Consider the following 22,599-nt stretch of genomic DNA (forward strand, 5'->3'; position numbering starts at 1 on the left):
ATATATTTTTCATCAAATTATAAGATAGATTACTATGTTTTTTGATACTTTTCATCAAATTTAACGTCAATATTTAAAAGAATAAAAATCCTTGCTATATTTTTATTTCACCACAAATTGGTCACTGTATGCCAATTGGTTTCCCTTCTATAGGAATAAATCTATAGAAAGAAAAAGTGATGGGGCCTAAGGAATTGGCAAATTGTACCATGGGTTGGTTCAAATGCAATGGACAAGACCGAAGATTGGGGAAGAATGAGATGTGGCATGAAGGTGTTGTAGTTGTCTCATTAACCAACAACAGTCATAGAGAGAGAGATGTGATGTACATTGTTCATAAGGGGGTCCATATTGTTATATTTAAAATTTGTTGAATATATATGTAACGTCAAGTTCTCTATCTCTATATATTTTATCATGATTAATAAATAAAGTTAGAATATTATGAGGGTGAAAGAGCACACAACACCAAAGAATGTACTGTGACACCCACCAACATTTCGTAACTATAATACATATATTGTACTTACCATACCGACTAGGTTCCAAACCATACCGGTTTTTTAATTATTCTTCCAACCTCATGTCTCGGTTCTATATTTATTAACTTTAAATTTAAGTTTGAAAAATATTTGGTTACTACATATGGACCGATATACATATGTATAGGTCGACTCGTTATGGTCAGGTGGCGAATTGATTTGGGTAAGGAGTTTAAACCCTTATGCATTGAGTTTAATTCTCGCCTAGAACAAAGTCATGGCACGTTTTGAAAGTCGGGATTGATAGCGTGTCATTTGATTCTTGTGTTGCAAATTGAACCTTGGTCCCTCAACTAAATATCCGATGGACAGATGGATAGAATAAGTTGTGACTGGAGCATGTTTTAGTCATGTATACCCAATCTGATGTTGACTTGTATTATCCAAAAATATAAAGAACTTTGTAACTATGTAAAAAAATTACACATAATTTGTATATAGAATATTTTAAAATTACATAATTTTTATTTGTTAAATCATGTTTTGCAAATGAAAGATTAAGAAAGGCGATAATATACATCAACAAACACAAGCTATAAGCACGTCACATTTATGAGAGTTTTTATAACAACTCTATCTATAAACCCATCACATTTATGGGTACGTTGATATGGACTTTTCTAAGTAGGTATGAAATCTAAATGAGCTTTTCCGCAAGATGTTAAAAAGTGGGCACTATATAAAAAATTGACATAAATGTTGGAATATCTTAAAATTCCAATACGCAAAGTCAGCATAAATGGATCAAAATCTTAATTAATTGATGTAAGTTTAAGGTTGAGAGAGAGAAAGCAAGAAGAGAGAGGAAGAAAAGGAGGAATTCAATGTAAAAAGAGTGATAAATGTGAAGAGACAGAAGGGCACAGGACTTTTCTGCCCATTGCAGAAAAGATAGCTTGATGTGAGAGGTGATGAAATCATTTTGTAATCGATTGCTTTATGATTGCTCCTTTATTTTATTTTCATTTTCTTTTATTTTGTAGAGAGAGAGCAATTAATAATAAGTGAAAAAGTTATTATTGGGTTGGAATTTGTTGTTCTTTCTCTAAAGCTGTTAAAAAGTAGAAGAAGAAAAAGTAAATATTCAATAAACAAAGTGCTTTTCCCAAAGCTTTTTTTCCCCTCTGTGTTCTCACTTGTATTATTTTTTTCTGACAAAAAAAAAAAGATAAAGTCAAGGGAAGAAAAAATGAAAGCAAAAGTAAAAAAAAAAGCTGCAAGATGATGAAGGTATAATGACTAAATGATAATCGAATGCATGCATGCATTGCATTGTCCTATTTAGACACAACACATACCACAGTAACTTTATACTAACTTTTGCTGACTCGTTTGTTTCAATTCAACCCTCAACCATTTACTTCTTCGACTTCCACTATTGTTTTCTTCTCTATAGATATGTATTTTTAATCTCCCAAAGTATTCATAAAGCTTCTTCCAAACTATATGTGTATTAGTGTATACATGTAAACATACATGCATGTCAATCTTTTACATGCAGATTGTTTTTTTACCTTTTTAACCTTCTCGCAAAAGAAAATTATTTTCTTAAACCAGTCAATTATCCAATTTTGTGGAACCAAAATGGACAAGACTTAATCTTAACATGGACCAACAGGACGAGTGTTCAACCAGTGAATTACTAAAATAAAAGTTTTAGTCCGATATGGCCATATCCCAAAGTAGTTTAGAGCTTTTAAATTTTAGTCTTAAGTTTTAATTTGAGCTGGTTTACGACTTGTGTTTGAGTTAGGTCTATATAAAAATTCATAAACACTTCTGAAAAAAAAAATGATGACCAAAAAGTAGCTAGAAAACTGACCCAAAAAAAGCTATAAATCGAAATCGTTGACGGTAAAAAAGAGAGACAATCCTAGCCTTTTTGTTGAACCAGAATAGAATTGGGCCCATAGAACCCCAAGGTTGGATTGATGAATAAAAACCTAATTGGTTTTGATGAATACCATAGACAAAAAAATTGACGAACACAATGTAAAGTCCCTGGAGAGAAGGATTCGTGGAAAAATCAAGCCAGGACCAACTGATTAAGTTCTTAAGAGGCTAGAGGTTCAAGAATTTTGTTTTGTGCCTCTTATCCTACCACTGATTTGCTTTATGATAGGAAAGGCTTTCTATATTGTACGGTTATAAATCTGAGTCCATAAAACTGAATTGGGCCCAAAACATTTACTGTGTTAAAACTTAAATAATTATGGTTTGATTTTTTGGGCCGGCTAGTAACTTAAATATTTGCAAATTCTGTGTTTAGGAATATTCATAGCAGAGTTTCTTAATGAATTTAAAATCGGATAAAACTTTTTTTGACAAAATTTTGGTAAAGGACTCAGTTCGGTTAAACTCCGTTGATTGATTTGGACTGTACATTCTCGTATTGGTGTCTGACAAAACTATTAGTTCATACGTCCCGGCCTATCTAAAAGCAAAATCTGAATTATGTAGGGATTTAGAAATAGAAGAAAGTAAAAGTTGAGGAACTATCGTTCTCAGAAACAAATTGAAGACTTCAAATCAAACATAATAAACAAAGAACACATGAGAACTGTTTCAGAATGAGAAAGAGACCATAGAAGAATGAACATGAACTGATATTATAGAGATTCCTTGAGGCTCAAGGTTTCTTCTTTCATGGTTTCCAAAGGATTGTGGATTCAGCAATCATGGAGGTCACAGTGTAAGGATCCATGTTCGAAGCTGGCCTACGATCTTCAAAGTATCCTTTTCCAGCCTGCTCAGTGTCACGCCCAACCCTAATCGATGCCCCACGGTTTGCCACACCCTGAATAAACGAGTTTAGTTAGATTGTGGTTTAGGCTCAAGTGATACGAATGATCAATGAAAAAATATACAATGGTAATAATTTTGAATAGATGAAACAAAAACCAATTCATGTCACTGTTTTTATAAAAGGCATAAGAGTTTAGTTACCCATAAGAAAGTGTTGATATCGGCGGTTTCATGTTTTCCGGTGAGACGACGCTCGTTGCCTTCACCATAAGCAGCAATGTGTTCCTTGTGACGCAATCCAAGCTTCTCTATTGCTTTCTTTATCACCTCGTACCCTCCATCTTCTCTCATCGACTTCGTACTGCACAAAAACAAAATCCCAATTCAGAAAAACAAAAGCACAGAACAAGAACCAGAGAAGAATCTTCAACAACACAAAAACCTGTAATTTGTGTGTGCCCCTGCACCATTCCAATCTCCCTGAAGTAGTGAGAGATTGAGTGAATTTTACAGAACCAAACATTTTTGTTTAACTGTAATGGTGAAAAAGAAAACAAACCGGAATTGGTTTAGGGTCTAGAGACAGAACAACTCCAGCCAATTCTGTGATCCTCTATTTTCACATACCCAAGAAACAGAGTCATAAAACAGAGTATATCAAGATTTGTATAAATCGCCATGAGTGTTGTTTATATATTACCTCAAGAATGTAACGAGCAACCCAGACCTGATCGGCGGCAGCGATTCCAACGGTGGGACCGACTTGGAACTCCCACTGAAACCCACACAAGCTCAGTTTCAAGGATTTGGTTTCTTGTTCTGATATTGAATCAGAAGAAATATAGGAAAGGGGTAAAAGTAAACCTGGCCAGGCATAACTTCGCCGTTAGTCCCACTGACATTGATTCCGGCGTAAAGACAAGCTTTGTAATGAGAATCAACGATGTCTCTTCCAAAGGCTTTGTCTGCTCCAACTCCACAGTAGTACGGTCCCTGTTTTCATTGACAAAGATTTGTTCTTTTTTTATAAAAAGAAATTTAGTGTTGAGGTCAATATGGATTTTAGTTTGATCGCTGGGAGAAGTTTTACCTGAGGACCTGGGAAACCGCCGACCGGCCAACCTACCGGCCACTTAATATCCTTTTGCAACAAGGTATACTCTTGTTCAATTCCGTACCTGAATTTCAATATTTAAAATTTTGAAAACCCTTAATTAATACTATTGTAAATAAACTGTGGATTAAACCAAACATGAAAAATTATCGCAAATGATTAATCATAAAACGGTTTCTCCTAGCACGAAAAAACTTTATCTAGCCATCTAGGTAGATTGTTCCCATCATAATCATGAAACGTGCAAGTAGGGGAAACATTTTCTATCCCAAAAAAAGAAAGAAAAACACTTAACAACTTTGAAAATATATTTAATACGAACCAACCAATACGATGGCAGTTTTATTCTTAAATATGGTCATTTAAAGAAATTTACCATGTTTCTTCGGCGACAACACTAGGGTCTTCAAAGATCTTAGCCGCCGCATGCCTTTTGTTCGTCGGAATCGGCTCTCCTGCCGGTGTATATGCGTCACACATCACCTAATATACACAGATTAATCCCAAGAGTAAAATAATAATTTAAACAAAATTTACAAGAATTGAGTTTAAAGAAACTGTTTTATTGTGTTTTCATTTACAAGGATGTTGTTGCCTCTTCTGAAGGGGTCTTTGAAGATAGCTTGAGGGCTAAAACAACAAATACAAAAACGAAAGTAATATTACTCCATGATTTACAAAATTAAATAACTATTAATTGATAATTATATTTTGAAACATACTAGATGATGACTTCACTGTCATCGCCCGGAGCTTGGCCGGTGCTTGAACCGTCGTAGTTCCATTTCGGTAACTGCGATGGATCCGTCACTGGTCCAGGCAAAGTCTGCAACAATAATATTGTTAATCATATTTTTCTTAACTTCTTAAACAAGATTTACTCATCCTTTATGCTCTATACGAAACCAAAGATTTTTTTTTTAATATATAATTAATAGTTACCCTTGCTTTGCTTCTCATATCCAAGCCCGATCCACCAATCCTATTCATCATCAAACAAACGAAAATAAATCAAAATTCTTTTAATCAACCCAAAATCTTTCAACGTAGTAGATGAGTTGAGACCAAGTTTAAGACTTTTGACTCATAAACAATCTAAACCCAAAATCTTTCAACGTAGTATATGAGATGAGACCAAGTTTAAGACTTTTGATTCATAAACAATCTAAGGAAACCTCAAGAAAGATATTTTTTTAAGACACAAACGCAAACTCAAGTTAACTTTTTATCTCTTATAAATGAAAATAACAAAGAATATACGTTAAAACTTATATTAGACGCAAACTCAACTTCAAACGCTGAGAATGACAGAGAGATCAATGAAGAAATTTACGAACCATATGTACTCGGCGATGATCTGGTCAGTGGAATCGGAGAGATCGAGATTGATTAAATCTGCAAGTGAAGACATATCTTAGGAATCTCAAAGAATAATAAACCTTTTTTTTTTTGGTAACACTAAAGAGATTCCTGCAGGTATTTATATATAGGGAGAGAGGTGGGGGTAGGTGTGTGTGCTTGACTTTGCTATGCTTTGAAATTTTTTTTGGTAACGAAACGGAGAATGCGAAAATATCGGGCTATTATTGGAAATGCGAATTATCAGGAGATTCTAGCTTAATAAGATTCTATATTAGCTGAATCTTTTTTATTTTCAACATCATCTACAGAATCTTTTTTTTTGTTTTCCCGTTTTAAAATTTAAAAAGACAAGTTTATTATCACATTAGTTTCCATATAAATAGTCATGATTTTGTTATTAAAAGAAAATGTTGACCTGATATGTTCGAGTACCATATAAAGTTTCTCACCTAACCCTAGTTCTCTTTCAATACAGAATTACCAAATTTTGCTTGGAATATGTAAATTCCAACGGAAATAATAAATGGTACTCGAACATAGGAAACGAACGAGACAATCGACGAATCTTTCCCATTTATATATCAAAAATAGGAAAGCTAACGAACGAGACAATCGACGAATCTTTTGAGAGAGAGATTTATTATAGGGGAACTAAATAAATTAGGTTCGTGCACTCATTTTTTTCCTAAGTGGGAAATTGGGATATTTTTAGAACATTTTGGAAGAGTGCGTTCTTATATACTCAGTTTATGTAAATCCCAAGAAAACAAAATAAGTCAAAGATTTATGTTATTTTTATCAAAAGATAATCCGGATATTTTGGAACCCTACTTGTTTGTTTATGAAATTTTCTCTTCAAGTTTTCTTTTTTAATCTGAATTTTTGTTTTGTTTCTGATTTAACTTTTGGACCAATATTTTCCCAAAGTCGTGGTGCTCAAACTTTTTGAGTGGTGAGCAATAAGCATCCACTAATTTCGAGATCCAAACTTTATCTTCTAAAGATTCTTTGTGTTTTAAGGAATCTCTCACAATCACTCACGCTCTTCGTTTGCTCGGGTATGTTACGCGCCTCTAAGTTTATGAATAAACAACATTATAGACTAATAAAATGATTGGTCTTATAGTTAAACATAATATTTCTTAATAATCTTTTTATTCAGTAACCGGACTTTATCAAACTGAGCCGGATTTATTAGAAATGCAATTCACTACAAGGAGGAATAAGAGAAGTTGCTATGCAATTGTTTGATGCCTTGGGAACCAAAAAAGGTGATTTTCCCCTTGAGAAAATCAGAGTACCAGTGAGCAGAGAGTTTGGGAGATCTCTTGCGATAAGGATCGCTGAAGTTGACAGGGTACAATCCATAACTAAGCTCGTATCCACTTAGTAACTCGAACAAATCCATAAATGATCATACGAAGTAGCCTCTCGTGTCTGATCCATTCCTACACGTAGTAATGTCTTTTGTTTATTTATTACACAGACAAGAGTAGAGAAGAGAAGATGCAGTAAGAAACACTTTACTTACCTAACGGCTTTGAGTACAGCACCAATGTAAGCTTGTAAGTACTCAATCCTACGTGTGTCCTTCTGTTGCAGCTCCAAATCTGGCTTCATCGGTGTACCTATTCGTTTGCAATGGCAAAAGAAATGAGAAGACTTATACAAAAAACAAGAGACATAGATCAGAATATATAGAGAAAGACAGTGATCATACCATTCTCAAGAATGTAGACAGGAGGATTGCCATAGGTCTGCTTTATATATTCCAGGACACTTTCCATAGCCCATGGAAAAACATCATACTTGTCCAAACAAAAACAAAAAAAAAGAACTCAGAAAGAATATTGATTGGGGAAATTTATGTATTTAAAGACTTAACTCTAAAAGAGTTTTAGCATCTGAATTTGGTAGCCTTGAAACTCTTACCCCGAAACCTGAAAAATTGCCAAGGTCTGTCCCCCACAAGCAGAAAAGAAAAGAGATGATTAGCAAAAACCAAAACAACAACAATAGAGTTTGTTTTGTTATACAAAAGATTTAAGTGTTGATTCCTACAAGTCAAAGATACACCCATGTCTGAGTAGAAATCCGTGTTTCTTGAAAGAGACGGTTTAAGTTTAATGTTTTCCACCAAAGCCGGAAAATAGTGCATGATTCCTATGAAGTCAGAGGAGCCTTTAACTTGTTCTGATTCTTCCTTTGAGAAAATTGGCAGTCTTGATCCCACAGCTCTTTTCATTTCATCAGGATAGTCTCCAAATGTAAGAGGCCCAAGTATCCTAAGTAATAAAGAGCAGATAACTTATTTTTAACTTAAAGCCTTAGATATGTTTCCCAATTTGAAAATTATCTTTTTTATGTGTCTGCACTCACCAGCCGTAGAAGAAGTCTTTGGCTCTTTGGATTGCAATTTCATCATCCTTAGAAGAGCTTGTCTGAGGAATAAACTCAAATGCATATAAGCTAAACCCTACAGAACCTCCTTGCTTATCCTACACATTATATATAACATGTTGCTCCTTTGTCATGATCAATTCAAACATCCATTATAAGGTTATGTAAACTATATACTAATATAAACCTTGTACTTTTGCTGATATAGTCTGGAAACAGAGGCGTGTGCAAGAAGCAAGTTATGGCCTACAATGTATGTTTCAGTGGAAGAGTTCCCTGACGAGCAGTTAGAACAACGACCAGGCGGTGAAGTCCCATCGTTGTAACCTCCGATAGTGAATACATTAGCCTCGTTGATAGTGGTCCAGAATTTGACATGGTTCCCAAACTCTCTAAAGCAAACATCTGCATAAGCAGTAAAGTCTTTGCTGCAATGCCAAACAATAGTAAGTTTTATTATCTTTTCTCAATAGCTAATTATTTAGTAAATGCTGCTTTTTTTTTTTGTTATCGCTAGCCTACATGATTCTGCGATTGGTCCATCCTCCATAGTCATCCTCGAGATACTGAGGAAGATCGTAGTGATGCAATGTAACATGTGGTACGGTTCAATTCCATGGCTGACAAGTTGTTGAATAAAGTTCTTGTAAAATTGTTCTTTATGAAATTTTATTTATCTTTAGTCTCATTGAGAAAGCCAAGAAGTTGACTCATATTGGTGTCTGTGTTTTCTTCTTCTTACCATCTAAATATTTTCATTGTACTATAAAGTGGATATGATCTAGATAAACTACTTGATGCAGTCGTCGTCGTGCATTTGGTGACAGAAAGCAACTTATTGCCTTTTCATTTTTTTCTTGTTAAAGTCTTTTACACAGTCACAGAGACTAATCACACTTAAAAAGAATCTAATTATTTTCAATATTTGGATCTAGTATTACTATTTTCTTGTCAAGTGTTCCAAGAATTTTTGTAGTGTCAAAATCAGTTCATCCTGTCCCATGGAGAAAAAACTAAACCAAATAAATAAACTATTGAACATTAAGTTATTTGAACATGCTTCACTTATATATATATATTTACTAGATTTTAACCCGCGGTATACCGCGGGACGATTTATTTTTTAAAAGTAATATATATTAAAATTTGTAAATTTTATTTTTATAAAATATTTATATATATAGTTTATAATTGTTATTAAGTAACGCTATACCACGAATCTATGAGACAATTGTTAAAAAACTGAAATTGTAACCCCTATTAAAACAACATATTAATAATTTTTTAAAATTTAATAAATATTGATTCAAATACATCCACCATATAACCCAATTCCAAAATAAAACATGTTCTATAATTTATTTACCCGTCCTGTGATTTTTTTTTAAAGTAGTAATTTTTAAAATTTAAGAATTATTTTTTATATATAAAAGTTTTGCAAATTGTATCATTCTCTAATACATTTATATTTTATAATTTAATTTTATATATAATAACATTATACATACCACATAACATTTTTGATTTTATATAATCTTTTCTAAATTAGGATGATTTGATATGTTTAATATTAGTGGTCTTAAAAAATAATAAATTAAAGATTTAATCCGTATTGAAACGGTGGATTAATTATATTTTACCTTTTTATTAATGTTGATTCAAAAACCCGTCACTCCAAATCCGTCTTGCCAAAAAGCTATTTATTTTATTAATATTAATTTTACTAATGATATGACTCTGAATTATAATTTAAATATTTTACCTAATAACATAGGAGTACACCATATTTATTTAATAGGGGAATGTACCATATGACCGAATGCACTTTTACCCAAATCCACCAAAAAAGTCTTGCAAAAATACTATAGAGATAAGAAACGATAGTCGGTTTTGATAGGTATAAGATTAGCAAATATATTAGTTAGCTTAAATTAGTTAAAAAATACAAATCGAAAAGGTATATTACACTTTATTCGAATATAGTATCAAAACTTATATAACACAGAGATTTGATAATTTTTTAATTGTTGAATACTTTTTTTTTGTGCTAATTTTTATATGATTAAGATTTAATTGATTTTGTATATTAAATATTAAATTGTTTTACGAACTTATTTGTTTATAATTTGGTAACAGATAGATATTTGAGTATTCAGTATATTTTGCTTCAGTTTAGGAAATCTTTGATGACCCGTCTTTAGATCCAATAAGCCCTATAATCTAGATATTAACCTGTAGTATAACGCAGGTAGGCTAATATTTTAGTTAAACTAAAAACTTTTATTGTAAAGATGATTTAAAAATATATGATATTATTTTATTTGATTTTAAATGTATAGTAAACTGTGAGTTGTATATGTTTTGTTGATATTATCTATATTGTTTAGTGTTTAAGATTATACACTTGTAGTTTGATTGTTAATTTAAGAGTTTCACCTGTAGTATACCATCTTGTATTAATATCGATCTAAACCCGTCAATTCTAGGATTTTCCAGCTTGTATTAAAAAATGAATCACATCATACACATAAAAAATCTAATATGTTATTAATTATTATAGTATATAAGATTATAAATTTTCAATATAATATGTATGAAATTAAATATAAATATTTCAAATTATGACCCGTTACTCAGTAGAAAGTTTTCTTAAATCTATTTTTCACCCGTTATAATATTTTTTCATGTATTGAACAATTTATATTCGTTTTTAAAAATTCTAATTATGGCATATGCGAAAAAATTCTAATTATTTTTTTATAATGATGATATTATTTTTTCGCAAAAATAGAATCATATAAAGATGAGAAGTGAATTATAATAATTAATAAAAAATTAATAAAAAATTAATACAATAATTTAGATATCAAATCTAATTTGTTGATTTTAATTGGTTACTTTTTTGGAAATTAATAATGTATTTCATTTTTCTAATTAAATCAAATTAATTAAAATTTAGATATCAAATCTTATATGTTGATTTTGATTGGTTATTATTTTTGAAAATTAATAATATATTTCGTTTTTAAATTAAATTTAATTAATTAAATTAGTATTTGACTTTTTAATCCTTAAAGAGATACATTAATTTACTCTTTAAAATTTTATTTCTAATGGCATACCTATGTAATTACTTACAAAAATTAAGATTATATTTAAAATGTATTTCCCAAATAATATAGTAGGACTAAAAAGCTTTGAATCTTATAATACTTTAACGAAAAAAAATTTGAACTAAACCAAATATCATAACTGTCTGTGAGCTATTATTGTATTCGCACCACCCAATTAGAATTTTGATAGGTACTACAATATTAAGTTTGTGATAACAGCCAATTATTACAATTGTTTGGTGGGTCATTATGTTCCCGTGACTCTGGGCTATTTTGTATATATGTCACTATTTTTGCCTTTCTTGTTGTAAAATTTCGAAAGCTCTTTATTTTCATTGGTGGGAGAGTCCTAATCTTCTTAATTTCTTATCATATAGTCCCAACTTGTATGTTTTGTAATTGTAATAACAAGTTGGACCGACGGGATATTGTGTAATATGATTGGTAATACGCAAACGCAAAGTAACATCACAGAACAATGCTCACACGGAAAATATGAATTCATAAAATTTTATCATTATATGAATGGAAAGTGGGAAAAAAGCATACATTACGAAATTGTTTTTTGCATGACATAAGAAGAACCATTTAAAAACTTGGTAACGTCAATTTATGCTAGTTAAGTACTATACTCTTTCGTCAAATAAAGAAAAATGCTAGTAGTAGTAGAGTAGACTGATATTGTTGTCCCATGAAATAAAAGGGGCTTCAAATATATAGTTTGATTTAAGAACCCATTCTTGTATAAGCCTATTTTATGGGCCGTAATCAATAATAATAATGGGCTTACTTTCTACAATGTACTCTTAACTGAATATCAATTATAGTTTGGGCCGAAATAAAAACGTTGGTCTCATCAAAATCCTAATTGTTTTACTTTAATATCATGTCTTCAGTACTAAAATACTAATGAGGTAATCTAATTTGTATATTTTCTTCCCAAAAATTTTCGATATGAGTTATTCCATTTTAATACAGAATATATTCTTACTTTTAGAGGAAGTAAAATTTTGAAACTACTCAAATCCTATTCTATATATGTACAAACACATTTTTTTTCTGCCGATGACTTAGATAGACACAAAGCTAAGAATTTCATATTGTAAAAAAAGTTAACACGTAAATATGTTCCACATATCCGAAAGGAATTTAAATTAGTAGTGGTTCAGTATTATTAAGTCAGACATTTTTAGGAGACGTTCAATAATATAACATACTTTCCCAAGAGTTGCATGTTTCCATCGTACATAATAAAACCATAACTAAACAATTTAAATTATTCATTAAAAATAAAAAAACGGATAGTATTTGTTTAATTTTCACATTAAAGTATCTTTTAATTAAGTATTTATTATTATCTTTTATCTACTTATGTAATGTTTATAACACTTCTTACAAATCTCTCCAGATTCCTTCATAAATGGAAACAAAAGCATTTAAATATGTAAATCATATGATTTGTTACTGAAAATGCTAAATTACACAATAATAAAAAGATGTAAGAATATACAGCAAACTCATTTCTTCTTGCTGTAAAAATAATCGCACGGAATATTTAAATAAATTAATAAAAGATTCTGTATCTCACTGTAAAAACTAAAAAGGTAAAAAATTGAACAATTAACTTTTTCTTTCCATTCACTGCAGTCTGCAATTAATAGCCTCTCTCTCTCTCCTCCTTCATCATCTCCCCATAGCCGTCGAGACAGATAGAGAGAGCTGAAATTTCTGTGAGAAGATTTTCTTCCGACATTTTCTCTTTCCAAACACTGTTCTACACGTAGTCGGAAATCTCGGAAAAACCAATCTCCGAGTCAGAGAGAGAGAGAGAGGCGTTCACTGTTGTAAAGGATTAAGCTTTGGGTAAGAAGAAGATGAAGAACAAGACCAATTTAGGTCTCTCAGTCTTCTTCTTCTTTATATGTCTCGTTTCCGTGACATCAGATCTAGAAGCTGATCGACGAGCTCTAATCGCACTTCGTGACGGTGTTCATGGGCGTCCATTGCTGTGGAATCTAACAGCACCACCGTGTACTTGGGGAGGAGTCCAATGTGAGTCGGGTCGTGTCACAGCACTCCGATTACCCGGTGTGGGTTTATCGGGTCCATTACCAATCGCCATCGGAAACCTTACAAAGCTCGAAACTTTATCATTCCGATTCAATGCTCTTAACGGTCCTCTCCCGCCGGATTTCGCAAACCTAACTCTTCTCCGTTACTTGTATCTTCAAGGAAACGCATTTTCCGGCGAGATTCCTTCGTTTCTCTTCACTCTACCAAACATTATTCGGATCAATCTCGCCCAGAATAATTTCTTGGGTCGGATCCCGGATAATGTCAATTCTGCAACCCGGTTAGCTACTCTTTACTTGCAGGATAATCAACTCACCGGTCCAATCCCGGAGATTAAGATTAAGCTTCAACAGTTTAATGTCTCATCCAATCAGTTAAACGGGTCGATTCCGGATCCGTTGTCGGGTATGCCCAAAACCGCCTTTTTAGGCAATTTGCTCTGTGGGAAGCCGTTAGATGCTTGCCCTGTCAATGGCACTGGAAACGGTACTGTGACGCCTGGAGGAAAAGGGAAAAGCGACAAGTTATCTGCCGGAGCTATTGTCGGAATAGTGATCGGCTGTTTCGTCTTGCTTCTCGTGCTTTTCTTGATCGTGTTCTGTCTCTGTAGAAAGAAGAAGAAAGAGCAAGTCGTCCAATCGAGAAGCATCGAAGCAGCTCCTGTTCCGACCTCATCAGCAGCCGTGGCTAAGGAATCGAATGGTCCTCCTGCGGTGGTGGCTAATGGTGCATCTGAAAATGGTGTATCAAAGAACCCTGCTGCAGTGAGTAAAGATCTGACATTTTTCGTGAAATCTTTCGGCGAGTTTGATCTTGATGGATTGCTGAAAGCTTCTGCGGAAGTACTTGGTAAAGGAACGTTCGGATCTTCGTACAAGGCCAGTTTCGATCACGGATTAGTGGTGGCTGTGAAACGATTGAGAGATGTCGTGGTTCCTGAGAAAGAGTTCAGAGAGAAATTGCAGGTTCTTGGATCCATAAGCCATGCCAATCTTGTGACATTGATTGCATATTACTTCAGCCGCGACGAAAAGCTCGTTGTTTTCGAATACATGTCTAGAGGAAGCTTGTCTGCGCTGTTACACGGTAACAAAATAAATAACTCTGTTTATTGTTTGATTCTTTAGTAGTGATTACAGATTTTTTAAAACCAATTTTTTGGAATGAATTCGTAGGGAACAAAGGAAGTGGCAGAAGTCCATTGAATTGGGAAACGAGAGCCAATATAGCATTAGGAGCCGCAAGAGCAATTAGCTACCTCCATTCGCGTGACGCGACAACATCTCATGGCAACATTAAATCATCTAACATTCTATTGTCAGAATCCTTTGAAGCTAAGGTCTCTGACTACTGTCTTGCACCTATGATCAGCCCTACTTCTACACCTAACCGCATTGATGGTTACCGAGCTCCTGAAGTAACCGATGCTCGTAAAATCTCCCAAAAGGCTGATGTTTACAGCTTCGGTGTTCTCATTCTTGAATTACTCACAGGTACAACAACACACACAAAAACAGAGAGATCTTGAAAACCGTATTTTTGGTCAAAATGTTGATTCATATATTGGTTTTTGTATTGATTTGCAGGGAAATCTCCAACGCATCAGCAGTTACACGAAGAAGGAGTAGATTTACCGAGATGGGTTTCATCGATCACTGAACAACAATCACCATCAGATGTGTTTGATCCAGAGCTCACAAGGTATCAATCGGACAGCAATGAGAACATGATCAGGCTTTTAAACATCGGTATAAGTTGTACGACTCAGTATCCAGATAGTCGTCCTACAATGCCTGAAGTCACAAGACTCATCGAGGAGGTTTCTCGTTCACCTGCTTCACCAGGTCCTTTGTCCGATTGATTGTATTTTTCTTTTTCAATATATGGGGTCTAAATTGATCATTTCAAAATTGTTTGGTCTAAATTTGAATTTCTTTATATAGTTTGGTCTTTAAGTCAGTTGAGAGATCTACGTTGAAGTTTTTTTTTTTTTTTTTGTGTTTCTTAATTTTTTTAGTGAAATTTTTTATATACAAATTGATTGAGTGTGAAACAAATTATATCTCTCCTTTTCTATTGGTCGGCCCATCAATTTGAATATAGTAACTTTAACTTTATTTCATGAAACTTATCCACTATTGACTCTTTCTTTCTAACGAACTAGCAAATAAAACGGCAGAAACAAAAAAGAAGGAGCCTGATTATTATATGTTGGTAAATTATAAAAAGTTGTCAAACAAATTTTGTTGATATATTGTGTCTGATTCTTCTCTCCGACCAATCATAAAATGCATGTCAACGACACATATTTTCTGTCTTTCCTCAATTTCAAGTTTTATTTGTATTAGTGACTAAGACTAAGTATCTAAATACTTATTACAAACTCCATGGAGTAAATATAATTTTAGGTAACGGGTCTATTTAAAGTTTCTAAGTTGAATCTGTCAAGTTAGTCCCCACCTTTCAAATTCAAATTCAGATAATTTGGTGAAGCCATCAAAACAAAAGTTTCTTCATTTTTCCTTTAATCGTTAAAGTAAATTTCAAGCGACTCTCTTTAAGAATAAAAAAAGAAAGAAAGATATACTATCTTTATAAATTGTATTGATCAAGACATATGCAGAGGGTTTCGGAAAATCATTTACGGACTTAATGTGTGAAAGAATTAGTTGAGTGCATCATTCATGTATAACTTAGAACATATCTATTTTGGTTCGGTTGAGATGTAAATAAAAAATGTTAGTTAAGAATTAGTTGATGATTTTGGGTTAGTTTGTAAGTTTAAGCGATATCAATGGGAATTGTAATGGTGTCCCACATCTACACTTAAAATGTTTGGTGTTTCTTGTTAAAATTTGTAATCATTAATTGAGAGTTACACAAATTTATCATAATCAACTAACGTAACTACATTTGTTAAATGATTACTCTTAACAGTCTGACTTGTGTTAGTTGTTACTTGTTAGCTACAATTATGTGTGCTGCGACTCTTACAAGGGAAGAAATAATAACGTCGCATATCATATGCTGATTTGCATGAGATGGATCTATAGTATAACTACATTAAATGAATATAAACTAAACATTTTGTTTATGTCATTAAAACAGATTTAGGTATATGTCAAGAAAAGTTAATTACTAACAGTCGTTTCATTAGCCATATCATTCGAATATGTAGTAGGTTTTCTTTTTCTTTTCAATTTGAAAATTATTTAGTTAGAGTAATAAATTTAAAAACGTGCTTAAACTAGTAAGCCTTGTGATGGTGAATAATCCGTTGAATATTGAACTTTTGCCATCAAAAATATAATGAAGAATTAAGTCATGGTATATTGTTGACAAGTCTTCTGAAACTTTGTAGATTAGCTAAGTGATAGTGATGACCTTGTACGAGAATGACTGAATGAGATTCATATGCCTATAATTAGACCTAGAGAGATAACCGACAAAATCAGTCAAAGCATCATATTTTCATATTGAATTAATTAACATCCAAAACATTTTATAACTTTAGGCTTCACATAACTCTATGTTTCTCGTTGTTGTAGCATTTATTTTGGAATTTAATGAAGCACCATATTATAATTGTAGCTATTTGTATTTTTGTCAGCAGAAAACTTAGTATTTGAAATTACAATTGCTACTAAATGCTAAAAAAGAAAGAAAAACAACTCTGTATTTTTTGTGTGTAAATTTCGAATTTTTTGTTTCTAAAGCTGTGAGTTCTTTTTTAAATGCATAAAATATCATATATTTATTAAAAATGACGTTATTTAATATTAAATATGAATGTGTTACGTTTTGATCAGTTGTTAATCAGGTGGCATAAATCATTTTACACCGAGTCATGGACACAGCATTTTTTCTCTTGTTCTATCTAGCTCATATCCATGTGGGTTCACATGCACTTGTATATGTTAAGAGTATTTATTTTATTTTATTGTTATCAAATGTGCCCAAGACAATGCCACATAGCTTATCTACCCTGTCAAATCCATATAAAACTATTGAAGCCTTTACAACTTGTGATTCATTTTCCTAAAGTCTTAAATTTTAACCTTTGCCAGCTCATAATTTATTCCTTATATTGTTTAGTGCAAAGTTTGTTTGAAGATGGTTGCCGAATATCATAATAATCTTTTAATTTTATCGTATGTGACAATCATAACTATAATTTATTAAAAAATAAAAGCTTATATAAATAACATATTCTAAAAATTATGCATGCTAATTAGACATGAGCTGGAAAATGAATTAATTGAGGTACCATCAAATGTTCGGTCACGAAAAAAAGATAAACACATAATCCAAATAGAAATTTAGTTCTATCAGAATATGATAAAACTAATTATATTAGTTTATTGCATCAACATATAAATAAGATGCATACTTATGTGGACATAAATAGTTATACATACTCGTGATGTTTGAGATTCATAAATTATACTCCAGAAGTTTGTTTGGGACCGATAGGGATATAGAACATGGCCACCGCATCAAGGCAGTATTGGACGCGGTTTCTCCTCCAGTGCCAATGATTATGCCAACAATACAAAGTGAATAAATATTTTTGACAACCACAAAAAGGAGTAGAAGAAACAATATGGCAAAGTAAATTGCCTAATTGGTATTTTTTTCATATGTCTAAGAAATTACTGATCAAAACACATACATCTTTTCGGGCCACGAATCAAATTAGAGTCCATTTGCAACGTTTTAACTTTTAACTCAAAATCTGGCCTGACTCTTACGAAATCTGCTTATGTTCGATCGATTGAGCTACCAACTCATGAATTTATATTTAACGATCTCTACTAATTTAGTTCCTTAATTTACCTTAAATTTCCATGTTACATTAATTGGTTTACGTTGTACAAGTTGAAATTTTCTTGACATTGTTGTTGTTGTTGTTGTCAGAATTATTTATCTCTTTCCATATCGTTTTTGTCTTACCTTGAGTTGGACCTTTGTTGTATTCGTTTATACCGATCCATTTAAAAGAAAAACAAAGCAACATAATCATCTTGGAGTTTACCCAAGAAAACAAAATTCTTGGAGTTTGAAATAGGTTAAGATTCAGGCGTGTCCAACTACATATTAAATTTATTTATGGGCCATTTTGTAATGTTGGCCTTTTGTTCTTAAACTGGGCCATTTTACTGATAATAGACCAAAGTTGGTGCAATGGCTCGAGCTTACCCATTTGTTTTTCGTATGAGGACATCCTATTGGATTAGATTTTTTCCCACTGACCAAATAATAAATTTATAGTATTTTGTTGTATATAAATCCAAATTAATAGAGAATATTTAGTCTCCCAGCGAATATCGAAGTGATAAAAATACACAAAATATCAAATTATTAAATAAACTTTACCATATCGAAATAATGACAAAGGTGGGATTATATATTGGGAACACGTACCACTATGGTGACGTCATGGGTACCGTAGGTTTGTGTTGGCACCACCAACAATAACAACAAACAAACAATACAAAACCCACCACTTAGTGCTAACTAAAACCCGCCAATCACATTATACTTAATTACAAAAGTAAAATACGATTTGTTTCTTCTGGTTTGATAAAAACTAAACAGAACTCTCTTTTTTTTTTTAAATTATGAGATTCGAGTTTTGAGACATAAGCGAAGAAGACAACATTGGCTGATGAGGTGTTTTTGTCTAAGGAAAAAGAACTTTAGGCGTGATCACACTCGCTTACACGTATTTGTTTTTAACTCCAATAATTTGACTAAAATGTTGCAAGATTTTTTTTGTTTTACATCAAATTAAATGTGATATAGAAATTGGACGATTTATTAAAAGAATTATATATATACACATTTCATACACAGTTTCATCATCTGCTTTTTTTCTTCAGTTTAATGGTTTTTTTAATTAGTATGTTATGTAGAATTGTAGATATTCCGATGGTCCGTAAAACGACATACATGATCTAAATGTCGATAAATATCACTTATGACCATATGTAAAAATATGGATTAAAAGGTTGGATAGATTTATAATTAATAGAAGGAAGATACGAGAAGAAATGTAGGTCCAACCACAAACATGGTTTTGACATCTCTCTCACTCTCTATATATAGGTTGTTGTGTAGCCTCTTTAGTCTTGGAAATACAACATATTATAAGTATATTAGGTAACATATATGATCATATCTCTATATATAAAGTAGGTATATATATATTTAGCGAGAGAGGGAGAGAGATGGGGAGGCAACCATGTTGTGACAAAGTAGGGTTAAAGAAAGGGCCATGGACTATTGAAGAAGACAAGAAGCTCATCAACTTCATCCTCACCAATGGCCATTGCTGTTGGAGAGCTCTTCCCAAGCTTTCTGGTTTATTATCTCTCTTTCTCTTAACTTAACAAGACACCGTTTGTGATGGCTCATGTTTAGAAATTTCAGTTTTGCTTCACACTTTTTCTTTACCTTAAATCTTACCGACGAAAACGATACTACTTTCTTTGTTTTTTTGAAAAAAGTACATTTGTTGTTTTCATTCAAGTTTCCGATTTTTCAGTTATAGACCCATCTCACTCCTACTGATTCCTATTTTATTTACCTTTTTTTTATTCATTACCTAGTAGTTTTCATGAGTTCTTTAGACACATATACTAATAGGTTATGCGCCAATAATTAAGAAAATATAATTTGATTTTAAATATATTTTCAACGCAAGAAAATCACAATAATTCTCACCTTACTTTTTGCAATGGAATATATATCCCTTTTTCTGATTTCAAAACATATTATTAGTTTGTTAATCATAGTGTTTGGCTGATACAATCAGTGTTTGATTTTCGTGGTCCTCACACGCTATTATTTGGTTTTTAATCAATTTTAGTTTTATAGTTTTTAAGTTTAAATTAAATTGATCGTTGATTTAATTACTTTGTTTACAAATTAAATGCAGGACTATTGCGGTGTGGTAAAAGCTGCAGATTAAGATGGATAAATTATTTAAGACCTGATTTAAAAAGAGGTCTTTTATCAGAATATGAAGAACAAAAGGTCATTAATCTCCATGCGCAACTTGGCAATAGGTTCATTCTCTTTCTCCTGAAAACAATTATTCTACAAACAATAATTTACTTACTTTAACTATGACGTTCTAACTAACTCATAATAAAAGTATATAAAGTTTATATATATGACCATTATATTACAATATTCTCAAGTTATCGGAGAAACACAAAAGTCGTATTTAGTCGTATTTAGACTCGAACTTTATCTCATCTTTCGCACGAAAAAGATTACCTATCACATCTCTTATTTAGTCATATTTTTTAAGCCGAGTAGTTTAATTTAGTTGGTCTGATGAAAATGACTGAACAGTCGAAATATTTACTAAATTTTAAGCTTATATGATTTTGAATCTTTAACTTTTATTTTGTGTGTGTGTGCAGATGGTCAAAGATTGCCTCTCATCTACCAGGAAGAACTGATAATGAAATAAAGAACCATTGGAACACACACATAAAGAAAAAGCTAAGGAAAATGGGTATTGACCCTTTGACCCATAAGCCTCTCTCTGAACAAGAAGCTTCACAACAAGCTCAAGGGAGAAAGAAAAGTTTAGTGCCTCATGATGACAAGAACCCAAAACAAGATCAACAAACCAAAGACGAACAAGAACAACATCAATTAGAGCAAGCTTTGGAGAAGAACAACACATCAGTGTCTGGTGATGGGTTTTGCATTGATGAAGTCCCATTGCTCAATCCACATGAGATCTTGATCGACATCTCTTCTTCTCATCATCATCATTCTAATGATGATAATGTCAATATCAACACTAGTAAATTTACTTCTCCTTCTTCCTCTTCCTCTTCTACGTCGTCGTGTATATCATCAGTAGTACCGGGTGATGAGTTCTCCAAGTTTTTTGATGAAATGGAGATTCTTGACCTCAAGTGGCTTTCATCCGATGATTCTTTAGGGGACGATATTAGCAAAGACGGCAAGTTCAACAACAGTACTGTTGATACGATGAACTTGTGGGACATCAATGATTTGAGCAGCTTGGATATGTTTATGAATGAACATGATGATGGTTTTATTGGAAATGGAAATGGATGTTCAAGAATGGTTTTAGATCAAGATTCATGGACATTTGATCTCCTCTAGCTTTTAGTTTTTTCTTGATGTTTTTTTAATTAGATTTTTTTTTTTTGTTCTTGAAGTAGTGGGGGGATTTGGGGTTGGCTTGGTGTTGCAGTTTAGTGGATTATGGTGTACAATACATGTAATAAAGATTGCAGTTGTGGACAGATCGTTTTTTCTGTTTTTTTTCCTTCACTTACGAAATATTTCTTTGGAAAAATATATATAAAACACCATTAAAGTTTAACCTAATATACCAATTGATATTAATTAAATTTCATTCCAAAACGTTACTCCATTGAGTCATCATCGATTATATAATGAATATTCTTAAACCTTAACATTTTACGACTTATCCAAAAAGACTTTTTATTTTCCTTGGCTACTTATATACTACCTTAGTCCCATTTTCTTCTTTTAACAACCTCGGTTCCATTTATACCAAACAAAAAAGTTGGAATTTGCTTATAGATACGTAAAATTTTCGGGTAAAAGTGGAAATACTAAATGATGATACAATGTTGGCGTCATGGTGATGAATCCATTGCTATATATATATATATATGATAAGACTTCGGAGAACAACGTCACAACACAATCATGATTGAAATCTCTTAGGATTTATTAATAAACTCCACCTACCAAATATTCTTAATCTCACGTCAAATTCAAAAGCACTTGTGGTGGACCATCGACTGCTTCACTCACTTCATATATATATTTTCCTTTCCAACAAACTTAAATGAACTTTCATATTCTAGCGGTTAGCATTACTGCTGTGTCACTAACAAGGTTTACGTTGATGTAAAAACCTAAAATGTGATATAAAGAATGTAAAAGATAAAAGAGTGGCAAATACATTTTGGATTATCTTATGACACCTACTTTTGTCTATAATCGTTTTCTTACATTTCATATGTTTCGTGTTTTTTTTCACACCGCAAATATGCAATCAGAATAATAATCATGTTTTAGACGATGCTGCCAGTCTATACCGAACTCAAAAGGAACCAAAAGTTACATGGTTCACGTTAATCAACGTTTTATAAAGAATATTTTTCGTTCTGACAATTTAATTTTCCGAACCAGGTTCATGTTTTAATTTGACTGGTCCAATAGC

At 32.3% G+C, this 22,599-nt stretch overlaps 4 protein-coding genes across 5 annotated transcripts; 2 read left to right on the forward strand and 2 right to left on the reverse strand.

Moving 5' to 3' along the window:
* Positions 1–2,877: 2,877 nt before the first annotated feature.
* On the reverse strand, positions 2,878–6,038 carry GLN1;4 (glutamine synthetase 1;4). 2 transcript variants are annotated; one of them, NM_121663.3, is made up of 12 exons: positions 5,739–6,038; positions 5,344–5,383; positions 5,124–5,227; positions 4,983–5,031; positions 4,778–4,884; positions 4,378–4,465; positions 4,152–4,280; positions 3,988–4,062; positions 3,847–3,900; positions 3,730–3,767; positions 3,489–3,648; positions 2,880–3,339 (listed from the first exon to the last, which is right to left on the reverse strand). In NM_121663.3, exons 1-12 carry the CDS (start codon positions 5,810–5,812, stop codon positions 3,187–3,189), a joined length of 1,071 nt encoding a protein of 356 aa, NP_568335.1. In that variant the 5' UTR covers positions 5,813–6,038; the 3' UTR covers positions 2,880–3,186. The 2 variants fall into 2 exon arrangements, with proteins under 2 accessions (NP_001331815.1, NP_568335.1); NM_001343456.1 differs by having other exon boundaries at positions 2,878–3,339; positions 3,730–3,900; positions 5,739–5,904.
* Positions 6,039–6,929: 891 nt separating this feature from the next.
* On the reverse strand, positions 6,930–8,761 carry BGLU2 (beta glucosidase 2; the record flags this gene model as incomplete). Its single annotated transcript, NM_121664.3, has 8 exons — positions 6,930–7,211; positions 7,295–7,391; positions 7,484–7,571; positions 7,696–7,721; positions 7,825–8,048; positions 8,143–8,261; positions 8,351–8,586; positions 8,686–8,761. 8 exons carry the CDS (start codon positions 8,759–8,761, stop codon positions 7,178–7,180), a joined length of 900 nt encoding a protein of 299 aa, NP_197161.2. The 3' UTR covers positions 6,930–7,177.
* A 4,111-nt stretch (positions 8,762–12,872) lies between these two features.
* On the forward strand, positions 12,873–15,475 carry AT5G16590 (Leucine-rich repeat protein kinase family protein). The gene is made up of 3 exons (NM_121665.4): positions 12,873–14,435; positions 14,525–14,842; positions 14,936–15,475. Exons 1-3 carry the CDS (start codon positions 13,151–13,153, stop codon positions 15,208–15,210), a joined length of 1,878 nt encoding a protein of 625 aa, NP_197162.1. The 5' UTR covers positions 12,873–13,150; the 3' UTR covers positions 15,211–15,475.
* A 3,978-nt stretch (positions 15,476–19,453) lies between these two features.
* MYB43 (myb domain protein 43) lies at positions 19,454–21,722 on the forward strand. Its single transcript, NM_121666.3, has 3 exons — positions 19,454–19,712; positions 20,290–20,419; positions 20,783–21,722. Exons 1-3 carry the CDS (start codon positions 19,580–19,582, stop codon positions 21,501–21,503), a joined length of 984 nt encoding a protein of 327 aa, NP_197163.1. The 5' UTR covers positions 19,454–19,579; the 3' UTR covers positions 21,504–21,722.
* The last annotated feature ends 877 nt before the right edge of the window (positions 21,723–22,599 follow it).

This window comes from Arabidopsis thaliana, chromosome 5, assembly GCF_000001735.4.
Source record: "Arabidopsis thaliana chromosome 5, partial sequence".
NCBI lineage: Eukaryota > Viridiplantae > Streptophyta > Magnoliopsida > Brassicales > Brassicaceae > Arabidopsis > Arabidopsis thaliana.